Genomic DNA, 12235 nt, shown 5'->3' on the forward strand with positions numbered 1-12235 from the left:
TGCTTTCATCCTATTGGTTGAATGTTTAAATCGGATGACTGTTGCGCTATACTAATAAATAGAGTGAAAATAATTATTGCAAACACATTGTGTAATACAGTACTAAATACCTGTTATTAGTGTTTAACGATTTACATGTATTTATATGTACAGTATATATAAAGTATTTATGAATCATATGATGTGTTATAAAAATATATATAAAGTAAATGTATATAATATATTAAACTATTATATTATATAAAAATAATATACAGTATCATAATTATTTTAAATATATTTATTATAAATGTAACTCATTATTTTATGATACTGTATATTATACTAATGAGTTACATTTATAATAAATATATTTAAAAATAATTTTTAAAAATTAATTTTAATGTTATTGAATTGTTTTTTAATGTTATAAGAATATTAATAGTATATAGTACAGTATATACTATTACAATAGCACATATAATTAATTAATATTAATTTTTAATACAAAATTTTTATAAATAAATGCAATTATGGTTTATGATTTACATTTATAACAATAAAAATATACTAAAATTTGTAACAGTATTTTAGTTATTATTGTCATTTGTTTAAACAAAATAAATTTATTTTAAGTATTCCAATGCAATTCAAGACAAACCTTTTACATTATATTAAACTTATTAATTATCATTTAATCAAATTATATTTTACTACAGTTATATATAAAATTAATTTAAATAATCTGAGAATAATATTTATATATTTATAAAATTAATGTTATTAGTGATAGTCTAGAATTTGTTTTATACATATTGATTGATTGATTGATATAATTGATTATTTAAATGTTTATAAAAACTTAATATTATTTAAATATGATTTTTATTATTGCATTATGTTTGTGCATTAATAAAAATATTAACTGTTTATCATTTTCAGTAAATAAATTAAAAAATAATTGCATATTACCAGTATTATATTTATTAATATTTCTAATATTATCTAATGTTACAGTATTTACATATAAGTATATAAAATTTTAATATTAATTTTAGTCTTTAACATAATTTTATTATTTGTTTAGTGTTTAAATAAATGTTTTAATAATTAAAATACTATTTCATTTATCAAGTGTTATACAAACTGTAAATCAGATTAATCTATAAACGCTAAGAAAATTTTATAAATTTTAACTAATACTACATATATTTACAGATAAAAAAAATGTTAAGAATTTTAAAGAATTTATAATAAAGTGATGTTAACTATATTTAGCAATAATTAATTAATAGGTTATTAGGTTCAAGTGTACATTAGGGGCGATTCACATATTACGTACGAACTTTTTAAGAAATCTGGACCCCCTCCCTCCACTCGTTCGCAAAAGTTCTTTTTTTCCAACCACCTCCTCTCAACTGCGAACGTAATATGTGAACTACCCCTTATACTTGTTATGTACTGCTTAGTACAGTACACTTTAGTACAATTAGTATAAACTTTATAATTTATTATTTCATTTTTATAATCAATAATTTGATATCTTTTATAAAACACATTTTTATTATTATATTTACTGAAATAGATTCATGTATTATAACAAAATAATATTATTTATTTTAGTTTATTATTAGACTACAGTATTTGTTAAATATTAATTTGTCAATAAACAAATTTTTGTATATGTTATATGTATAAAAAAGATCATATTTGTTTAATAAATAAATTATATCTAATAAATTCAATAATTATATAATAATTATTTATTGTTATATTAAAATTCTATTAATTTATATTAATTATTTCGTAACAAAATCTGATTATAATATATTTTATTACTTTATATCTGTTTCTATATAACTTATTATTTATAAATATAACTTTTACATATAGATTGATCATTGTTAAGTGTGCTATAAAAATAAAGTTATTATAATATTTAAGAGAAATTGATAAATTGCACAGAATATTATCAACAATAAATGTTAGTCAATAATATCGCAATTTGTTTACATGAGTACAAATTGATATTTATTATTATTATATATATTTTATTATATGACTTACTAACATACCTGTGCAATACAATGACTCATATGGTTATATTATTTATTATAATATATACTTTTCACGTGCAGTTATATACACACACATATATAAAATTTACTGTATATACTGTATTATTTATCATACTGTATAAAGATAAACATGTTTTGTCTAAAAAAAATGCTACAGAAAAACTATTAATTGTTATATTGTTAGTATAGTTATAAAATTACGAAATATTATAGACTGACATTTAAAGATTATCAGTGTTGTTTTTCTAAAAAATACTATAATAATTATTACATTTAATATTATTAATTGATTACTAAAAAAAATTCAAGTATAATGGACTCGTAATCCTATATAAAATTTAATTGTAATATTAAGCGATTAAATTCATATAAAGTTATACCTATTTATTAGAGATAACTTTATATGAATTTTTTTAATAATAATATTAATCAAAACAACAAAGAAATTATAAAAAATTATTCATGAGTCGTATAAATAATCGAGAAGTTAAAACATATTCAACATTCCCAAACACTACCTGTCCAACTCCAGGTACCAGTGCATCCACATCAACAATGACACCAACAATAACGATTACTAAATCACAATCAAGTGGTATTTCATACAAATTGAAACGGTTTTGGGATTTTGTATCACTGTTGACGGTCGAGCCCTATCTGCTGGCCTTTATGTTTGTGTACACTATGAAAGGGGTGCCCACCACACAACTGGCACAGGACAAGATATGCAGGTTTGTCTATAACCTACCGGCCAACTATTGTTCAGCGTTGCCTACAATGACCGATAAAGATGACTATTTACATAAAAAATCAGAAATATTAAGCGAAGGCACTAGTTTTACACTGTATTCGGTAGTCATACTGACCATACCATCGGTGATTGCATCCCTGTTCATCGGTTCGTGGACTGACAAGTATTTAAATGCCAAAAAAGTTTTACTAATAGGCGGTGCATTGGCCGCCATATGCGAGTGTTCACTATTGATCATCAATGACTACTGTTTTGAAATATGTAATTTTTTTATTTTTTTAAAATAACATTAAATATTGATTAACTTTATTTTGTTACATAGCCTACTACTATATATTGTTGAGTATGGTTCCCAATGTCTTCTCCGGTAGTCTATTGGCCATATTGTGTGCCATCTGGTCATACATAGCATCGACTACACCGCCACACATGAGAGCAATAAGGATGACATTTGCAGAGATAGCCATGGCCTTAGGTTTTTAATATAATTTTTATTCAAATATATTTTTTTTAAGAAATAATAATAATAATTAAAATGTAAACTTTAATTCAGGTACTCCATTGGGCACCTATTTAGGCGGTATAGTGTTAAATACGACACCCATGTTCTCAAACGGACAGTTACATAATTACTCGGGTGTCTATGCCATTGCTGGTGTAACCTATGTATTGGCATTGTGTTGGACCATATTTATGGTTAATGAAAAACGGGATATCCGTCTATGGGAACAGAGATTCAGAAATTCATGTGATGATAATGATGTAGAGTTTGAGACCCGCGTTGAAAATAAGATAAAACGATATGACGATTACCGACACATACATCCCATTAAATTATTGGTTAACATAAAAAACGTTAAAGAAATGTGGTCGACCTGTGCTAAGCCCAGGGCTAATTTAGTACGAATACAGATATGGCTATTGTTTCTATCGGTGTCGTGTTATATGCTATCACATGTCGGTCCCATTATATTTTTGTTTCAATTCACACAAAAAGTATACTCTTGGAACTCACAAATGTATAGCAATGGGTCGGCAATATCTAGCTTTACTATAGCATTGGCCACTATAATCATTGCACCGGTGCTTATTAGGGTAATTAATAACATATATTATTTTATATTTATAATATGATATACTGTATATCACAAAATATCATACACCTATAATATGAGAAATAACTGTATATTAATATTATTTGTATAAATAAGTATATTATTATTATTATACTGTATATTAGGTTTTCAAACTAAAAGACACAACTTTATCATTGATTGGATTGCTTTCATATTTTGCTCAAAACTTAATACGTGGTGTAGTTTTGACATCCAATGGTTTTTACTATTCAATACTACCCGGCTGTCTGGGTTCAGTTGGGGGTATTGGTATTAAATCGCATTTCTCAAAAATTGTGACACCACAAGAAATTGGTAAAGTGTTTAGCTGTTTGGCCACCATTGAGGCCATAACACCGCTGATTGCGGCCGGCATTTTCACTACACTATTCAATGCTACCATAAATACAAATCCCGGTTTAGCGCTTATTGTTGTGGCCGGACTGTTAGTCATACCATTTACGGCTATGATTTGGATTCATTTTTGCACAAAACTACCTGATCTTAGCGGTAGTAGTGATCATCCATCTAATGATAGCACTATTGTTGACGACAATAAATTTAGTGTAAATAATAGCATAAATGTTAGTAATTTGAACGATAATAGTTGTGTGGTTAAAGATAATACATTAAATCAATTGTAAATAATGTATATATTTATAATTATATTATACTTAAGTTAATGTAAATATTGTTACTATTAAATAATTATAAGATTATTATAAATAAGAGCTTAATTTATTATATATTAAATTTAATTATAAAATATTGTGGTATTTTATAGTTATTAATAAATTATTTATTTGTAAATATAAAATTTAAAAAAATAAAAAACAGCAAATATATATAAATTTATATAAACCTCTTTAAAAAAATCATTGAATATATACACTCTATAATATTATGAAAATTATAAAAATAAACTAAGCATACACAAAATACTGCAAAAAAATATAATCGGTTAAGTAATCTTAAAATCTACTATAAACATTTTACTGTATATTAAAATAACAAATTAATTAAAAAAAATGTTGCTAAGTTAATTTTATTTTTATTTGTTACATTAGTTTTTATTATACGACTATAAATTAAATAAATAATATAATATATCTAATTGTAAAATATGTAAACTGAAAATCTAGTTGTTTTATATAATAATGTAAACATAATCATAAAGAAATTAAGAGGAAATGTACTTGTTCATATTTAATGTACTAAAGCGCTTGCAATAGACATGCTCAATTATAGTTTTTAGTACATATAATACTAATACAATGTTACCAAGGTTATTTTTGAATTAAACATAAATAAAATTCATTAAGTAAAATATAAATATATAATATATAATATTATATATACTACCGCTGGTGTATACATATAATTATAATTTTACAATAAAATTACAATTATCAATAATCATATTTAAAAATAATTATTAATTATAATTTATGTTAATTTCTTTAAATATTCTAAATGTTAGCAATTGATATAAAATGTGTAATAATTTATTTTTTGCTAATATTTTTATATATAATTTCYTTATAACAGCCAAAGTAAATTTAATTATCAAATTAAAGTTATTTATTTATGATATTTAAACTTAATAAAGTTGGCGCTTAGTAATTCAGCGCTAAATATATGACATATTTATTATTTTTATATGTCATAATAAATTTATATCCGATTTATGGATTATTAAATATTGTTTGTTTAATTTGGTATATAAATAAATAACAAAATGTTATTATTATATTTTCAAACTATAATGTTTAAATAATTAAATTATAAACTATTAATGATTTTTTTTAATGTTTCAACATATTTATAAAAATCTAGAATCTAGAATAAATCTAAAAATAGTAAAAAAATTTGTTTATAAAACTAAAGTATTTAAATTAAATGTATTAATTTGTTAGACAAATATTAATTCATATTTAAAAATGCAAAACAAAACAACTTTGACCGCAAAATTGAAAAAGTTTTACGACTTTTTATGTCTGCTAACTGTTGAACCCTATTTGTTTGCCTTTATGTTTGTATTGCATTTGAAAAAAGTGCCCACCGATCAAATGGTCCAGGATAAAATATGTCTTTATAAATATCAATTGGACAGTCATTATTGTGCAGTACTGTCCACTATGACATCGGACGAGGATTATCTACAAATGAAATCCAAAATATTGTCGGACACCACAAACTATACGGTTTATTCAGTTATATTGATGACACTTCCCTCTGTGATTGCTTCTCTATTTATCGGCTCCTGGATTGACAACTATATAAAAGCTAAAAAATATCTACTTATGTCTTGTGCTATATCTACCATATTGGAGGCCATACTACTTATAATTAATGATTACTATTTTAAAACATGTATAATAATATAATTTTGTTTTTAATGACCTGTAATTAATTATTATAAATTAATTTATTAATTAAATATTTATTTTATTTATTTGTAGACTATTTAGTAGTATTAGTAAGTGTTTTACCAAATGTAATATCAGGTGGACTATTGATAGTTGTCTGCTCTGTTTGGTCATACATAGCAACGACCACACCGTCCCATATGAGAGCACTTCGTATGATATTTGCTGAGATTGCACTGGGAATCGGTTAGTAATTTAAATACATGTTTAATATATCATATAATCATAAATCTATTTATATTAATAGCACAACCATTGGGCTCTTTTATTGCCGGTGCCGTATTGAACACTGACTCGCTGTTCACAAGAGGACAGTTACAAAATTATAGCGGTGTGTTTGCCATTGTAGGCATTACCTCTTGTTTTCAATTATTGTGGACTATTTATATGATCGACGAGAAAAAAGATATCAGAGATTGGGAATATAAATTTGGTATAAATGCTGTCAATAATGATAACCTTATGGACACACCTGAGCTTAGAGTGCAAAACAAAATGAAAAGTTTCGATCAACACAAACACGTGCACCCATTGAAACTATTATTCAACTTCAATAACGTACGTGAAATGTTTCACACATGCTTTAAGACTCGCGAAAATCACGTGCGAATCCAAATATGGCTACTGTTTCTCTCGATGTGCTTCTACCTATTGTCTCATTTGGGGCCAGTTATGTTTATGTATCAATTCGCCCAAAAAGTATATTCATGGGATTCGCAAACCTATAGCAATGCATCGGCTATCGCTACACTTGTCTTATGTTTAGCCACTTTCCTTATAGCGCCTATACTCCTAAAAGTAAGTCTTTTTATTTAAAATTAATAAAATGATTTTTAATTAAAAATTTTCTAAATAATAGATATTTAAACTCAAAGACACCACACTATCGATGATAGGACTGACCTCATATTTATTGATGAACCTGACCCGAGGCCTAGTATTATCTCCAAATGGATTCTACTTATCTCTAATACCAGGATGTTTGGGATCAGTTGCWTCWATAGGTATTCGCTCGCATTTCTCCAAAATTGTAAAACCAGAAGAATTGGGAAAAGTATTCAACTGTTTGTCGTGTTTTGAGGCATTGGCGCCGTTAGTAGCGGCCGGTGTGTTCACCAGTATATTCAACTCAACTATGGATACTATACCGGGACTGTCGCTAATTTTAGTTGCACTGTTGCTTATCATACCGCTTGGGACAGTAGTTTGGATACATTATTTTACTGCATTACCAGATGATTGTACTAATAATAAGGTAATGGCCGACAAAAATGGTAATATTATTGCACATGAATTGCTTAAGCGTACAAATAGTAAGCAAACAAATCAAATTGAATAAACAATTGTAATAATAATAATAATAATAATAATAATAATAATCATTAATATTATTAGTTTTAATAATTATTATTATATACTGTATAGTGAATCACTGAACATATGTAGAACTATAACACGTTAGATATATACTGTATCAGGGTTAAGCAAGGTTTTGGATTTTAGGGGGGTAGACCGGGGTAAAATTTACAAAATTCTCAAAAAATCTTGGGGGGGGTATTGGGTGGGGTAAGATTTTTATTGCATTTTTAAACGGCAATTTTTTCAAAAATCCAAAATCAAGGGGGGGGGGGGTCTAGAGAAAATTCGGTAATTAATAATTTTAATAAATTAGATATGATTAACATTACCTAAAAATTCCTTAAGTTCCCGAATATACCCATGTAAATTCAATAAAATTCCCACAAGTTCCCGTATAAATTCCCGGGAAAATAGGTAAAATTTCCAAAAATATAAAAAAAAACTTAAAAAACTTAAAAATTAACAAAAATTTAAATTTTAACAAAAAATAAATATTTTTTAAAAAAATTTTTTAAAATTAATAAAAACTTAAATTTTAACAAAAAAAAATAAAATAATGTATTTAAGATTTAAAAATAGTTGATAAAAGCATTAATGATACACTATGAGTTATTTTTAGTATTTTAATAATTTTTAACTTTTAACATAATTAATTTTTTAAACAATACTTAATGTTTATAGTTTGTTATATATTTTTATTTTTATACAAATACTGACTGAATACTACTTATTTAACTCAAATTTCGTTAAAGTTTAATTATATTAAGTACAAAATTGAAAATATTTTTAAATTTTTTATTTAAAATTTAAAAATTATTAATAAAAACATAAGTATTTATTGTTTTATTAACTTCTTAAACTTATATTTAAATTGTAATATGATTACTCTTTTCAACAAATAGGTAATTTTTAATTTTTTAGTTTATTTTAATTAAAATAATGTTATTTTTTGATGACTTTTAACGTTATTTTAACTATTTTTAATCAATAATTAGATTTTTATAAATATTAAAAACATAAAAACACTTACTAAAATAGTATCAACTAAAATTAAAATTTTTATAAATTTCAAAAAAATTTTCGGCGCCTTCGGCGCCGAAATTTTAGGGGGGGGGGGGTCATTTCTCCTCGTTTTTAAGCGACAATTTTTTCAATTTGGTCAAAAAGTCTGGGGGGGTAAAATCCCAATTTCTCGATCTTAGGGGGGGTATTTTGGCCTTATTTTTATACCCCCCCCCCCCCCCTTACTTAACCCTGATACTGTATATATTAATTAGTGTATTATTGATTATAATATTTATTTTTTATTTTTTTAATAACAACTAATTCATATTAAAATTTTATTGTAATAATATAGCTGTATGATTTTTTATAAAATATATATTTTATACTACAAAATAAAATTTGTTGCACAAAATAGCTTCAAACAAAATAACTGGAAAAATATAATAATTGTCTTTGAATTTTGAAATACTATTGATTATATTTTAGTTTAATTCAACAAAAAAAATTAACCAACTAATATAGCTAACAGTAATTATTGTCTTAACTATTAATTTTATATTTAATAGTTTTTTTAGCATTAGACAAAAAACTTTTCATAGTTTTAAAATAACAACAATTACTCATATTATTAACAAATATTTACTTTATATGCCTTAAGTGTGAAACGATCAGAAAGTCTTAAACAGTTGCGGCGGCTATGCTATTGATTACAATTATCTGGTCAACAATACATTCAATTAAAAAGTGACCAAGGGCAATGTTGTAGATAATTTTAAAATAAATAAAATTGTAATTGGTCATTTTTTAATTAATTGTATGATTTGCCAGATATGCAGTCGGCTATCATTTATAAATTTTTTAAACAGTCGACTGTAAATTATTTAGCATATAATACAATTAATTAAAAAGTAATCAATTACAATTTTATTTATTTTAAATTTATCTACAACATTTCCCTTGGTCACTTTTTAATTCAACGTATTGTTGATCAGATAATTATAATTAATAGCATCGCCACCGACGCTGTTTAAGATTATCTCTGAAACGATTGCTTAAAACTGAAATCCATAGGAAATCCAATGTTGATTATAAATGTTGATTAATAAATTACAGTATATACACGTTATTATATAAACATTATATATACTGTGGTAACAGTATTTAATAAACAAAAATTACTGTATAAGCATAAACATTATTTTGGTGAAATTTTTAAAACTACAAATAATAATGTTTTATTGTTGAAATAATATTTATTTTAAATTAATCTAAAAATAATTCAATTTTCTATATGATATAATTTATAAGTATATTACATATAAATGCTTTATTATAAAGCTTTATTGACACCGGTTGGCCAAACACCTTGGATTTCAATACCGCATCGGTTAACACCTCTTTGAATTTTAAAGTATCCCTGGTCACCCCAAGTGGTAGCCCATGAGTTTTTTATAATCCAATAGTCCATATCATTTTCAGTACCATAACCGACAACCGTAACACCATGGTTAATTTGTCTGTCACCGCTTAAACAACCCGAATTGCTGTATACACCGCTTTTTATATCTCTGAAGCCGGGACCTGAAGCGTTCATCACGACAGCCAACGGTCCGATCTCTGAGAGGGCCTGTTTTAGTTGGACGGCATCGTGCGGTTGTGTGCCATAAGCATTCTCAATGGTAACGGCAGACTTAGATTTGGTGAACTTACACGACCCGGACTCACCGCTTCCACTTGTGTACGGATAGTCCTCTTCAGTCTCTAAGCCGCCCTCTTTGATCACTTGCTGGTAAGCCATGGCATAGTTGCCTCCTGTCGTACAACTCGTACCTTTCGTACAATCGACAAGATTTTGTTCAGAAAATTCTTGTAAATAACTATACTTTTTTGCGTACTGTCCCTCAGTTGCGGCCACTGCTGCAAATGCCCAACAACTGCCACACTATTAAATTTTTAATTATAAATTGTATTATTTGTATTATTATTAAATATTTGTTTTTGATGACATACCTGTCCCTGGTTTTTAACTCTGGCTACCATTCCTTTTGTTCTGTAATCTAATGTTGAATCCAATATGTTATTAGATTTAAATTCTTGGATCTTTATGTTAGATCTATCCAATGGTGTCATTGGGCTTAACATCATTTGTTCAAACTCTTTATCAGTCAAATCTGAGAACTGATTGACACCCAACCAGTATGTGTGCTGACCATTGTCTGCCTCTTCATTGTGTTTCACTATTTGTTTATATTTGGTCTCAAACACAGATCGTCGATAGGTTTCCTCGGCTTCGTTAACATAAAGTGCTTTATTGCTACGAAATTGTTCCTATTTTTATGAAAACAAAAACAAATAATTATTAAATATATAAAACTTTTTATTCAAGTTACTATTTTTCATACAATACTATTCATATTATTTGTTGACATACCTTAAATGATTGCCATTCCCGTTCAATCTCATTGTTAGTCAGTGGTACAGCAGTAACTGCAACCACTAGGATAGCGGCCAATATCAACAATTTCATGATTTACTTAATTAATTGAATTGAATTATTAAAAATTATTATTGAATTATTGTTTGCCTAACTTATATACAAAAAATTTTATTCAAATTGATAATAACATTTTATGACATCTATTTTGATAAGAGTCTTAAATTGCTTATTGATTTTGACATTTTATTTAATAGGAATTAAAAAATCAACTCCTGGGAGGTAATTGTGATAATGAAAAAAAACATATAATTTAGACTTTTAAACTCTAATGCACTGAATAATTAAGTTAATTGTATAATTAATATTAAAATTATTATTTTAACATTTAATATATAAAAAATTAGTATTAAATAAAAAAATTAATTTAGTTAAATAATAGCAAATAATGTTTTTAAAAAATTATAGTTAACATTAAATAATCTGCCAATTCTTATCATAATAATTTAATAGTAGGTATTATCACTCTATTATTAACTAATGTTTTATTGTAATCCTATATATGTAAAGATTTATAAAAATACATATTATCTTTAAAGTTTATTTAATAATCTAATACATTACAATTATCAATAACAAATATATTTGATATTAGAAAAACAACTTTTATTGCACATTTTATTAACACATGTACTGTATAGTTGATTATGATTACATTAATTTGATGTAATAGTTAAAATATTTCTTTTATTTATTAAATTGTAATTATACTGAATGTTAGAAAATATAGTAAACTAACTAAATTTAATTTTAATTATTATTTCACTTAATTTTATCATAATTAAAAAAATAAAACCCGAATAATATATTATTTTATTATAATTGTAGTTTAATTAATTTTTTTTATCTTAAATCGTATAGAATTAATACTAAACAATACTGTAAATTAATTTATTGTTTTATATTAAATGTTTGCCTTTATGTTTGTATTGCAATTGAAAAAAGTGTCCACCGATCAAATGATCCAGGATAAAATATGTATTTATAAATATCAATTGAACAGTCATTATTGTTTGACACCACAA

The 12235-nt window shown here is 25.1% G+C and overlaps 3 protein-coding genes across 3 annotated transcripts; 2 read left to right on the plus strand and 1 right to left on the minus strand.

The window, feature by feature from the left end:
- The first annotated feature begins 2434 nt into the window (after positions 1 to 2434).
- On the plus strand, positions 2435 to 4603 carry LOC128955267 (proton-coupled folate transporter-like). The gene is made up of 4 exons (XM_054300917.1): positions 2435 to 3069; positions 3131 to 3283; positions 3362 to 3903; positions 4049 to 4603. The coding sequence occupies exons 1-4, from the start codon at positions 2520 to 2522 to the stop codon at positions 4565 to 4567; spliced, it is 1764 nt and encodes a 587-aa protein (XP_054156892.1). The 5' UTR covers positions 2435 to 2519; the 3' UTR covers positions 4568 to 4603.
- A 1260-nt stretch (positions 4604 to 5863) lies between these two features.
- On the plus strand, positions 5864 to 7691 carry LOC128955853 (proton-coupled folate transporter-like). Its single transcript, XM_054301530.1, has 4 exons — positions 5864 to 6233; positions 6386 to 6538; positions 6600 to 7150; positions 7212 to 7691. Exons 1-4 carry the CDS (start codon positions 5864 to 5866, stop codon positions 7689 to 7691), a joined length of 1554 nt encoding a protein of 517 aa, XP_054157505.1.
- A 2305-nt stretch (positions 7692 to 9996) lies between these two features.
- On the minus strand, positions 9997 to 11280 carry LOC128954936 (uncharacterized). Its single transcript, XM_054300553.1, has 3 exons — positions 11148 to 11280; positions 10727 to 11044; positions 9997 to 10658 (listed from the first exon to the last, which is right to left on the minus strand). Exons 1-3 carry the CDS (start codon positions 11241 to 11243, stop codon positions 10047 to 10049), a joined length of 1026 nt encoding a protein of 341 aa, XP_054156528.1. The 5' UTR covers positions 11244 to 11280; the 3' UTR covers positions 9997 to 10046.
- Between the last annotated feature and the right edge of the window lie 955 nt (positions 11281 to 12235).

This window comes from Oppia nitens, unplaced genomic scaffold (assembly GCF_028296485.1).
Source record: "Oppia nitens isolate AA-2021 unplaced genomic scaffold, nextdenovo-longstitch-racon4-pilon3 scaffold2_pilon_pilon_pilon, whole genome shotgun sequence".
Classification (NCBI taxonomy): domain Eukaryota; kingdom Metazoa; phylum Arthropoda; class Arachnida; order Sarcoptiformes; family Oppiidae; genus Oppia; species Oppia nitens.

Bases quoted from the DNA above. Each gene is read 5' to 3' on its own strand.
- LOC128955267 (XM_054300917.1), top strand. From the start codon at position 2,520: ATGAGTCGTATAAATAATCGAGAAGTTAAAACATATTCAACATTCCCA. The intron at 3,070-3,130 runs GTAATTTTTTTA...TTTGTTACATAG, and splicing joins TGACTACTGTTTTGAAATAT to CCTACTACTATATATTGTTG. The intron at 3,904-4,048 runs GTAATTAATAAC...ACTGTATATTAG, and splicing joins TTGCACCGGTGCTTATTAGG to GTTTTCAAACTAAAAGACAC.
- LOC128954936 (XM_054300553.1), bottom strand. From the start codon at position 11,243: ATGAAATTGTTGATATTGGCCGCTATCCTAGTGGTTGCAGTTACTGCT. The intron at 11,045-11,147 runs GTATGTCAACAA...TCATAAAAATAG, and splicing joins GGGAATGGCAATCATTTAAG to GAACAATTTCGTAGCAATAA. The intron at 10,659-10,726 runs GTATGTCATCAA...AAAATTTAATAG, and splicing joins GAGTTAAAAACCAGGGACAG to TGTGGCAGTTGTTGGGCATT.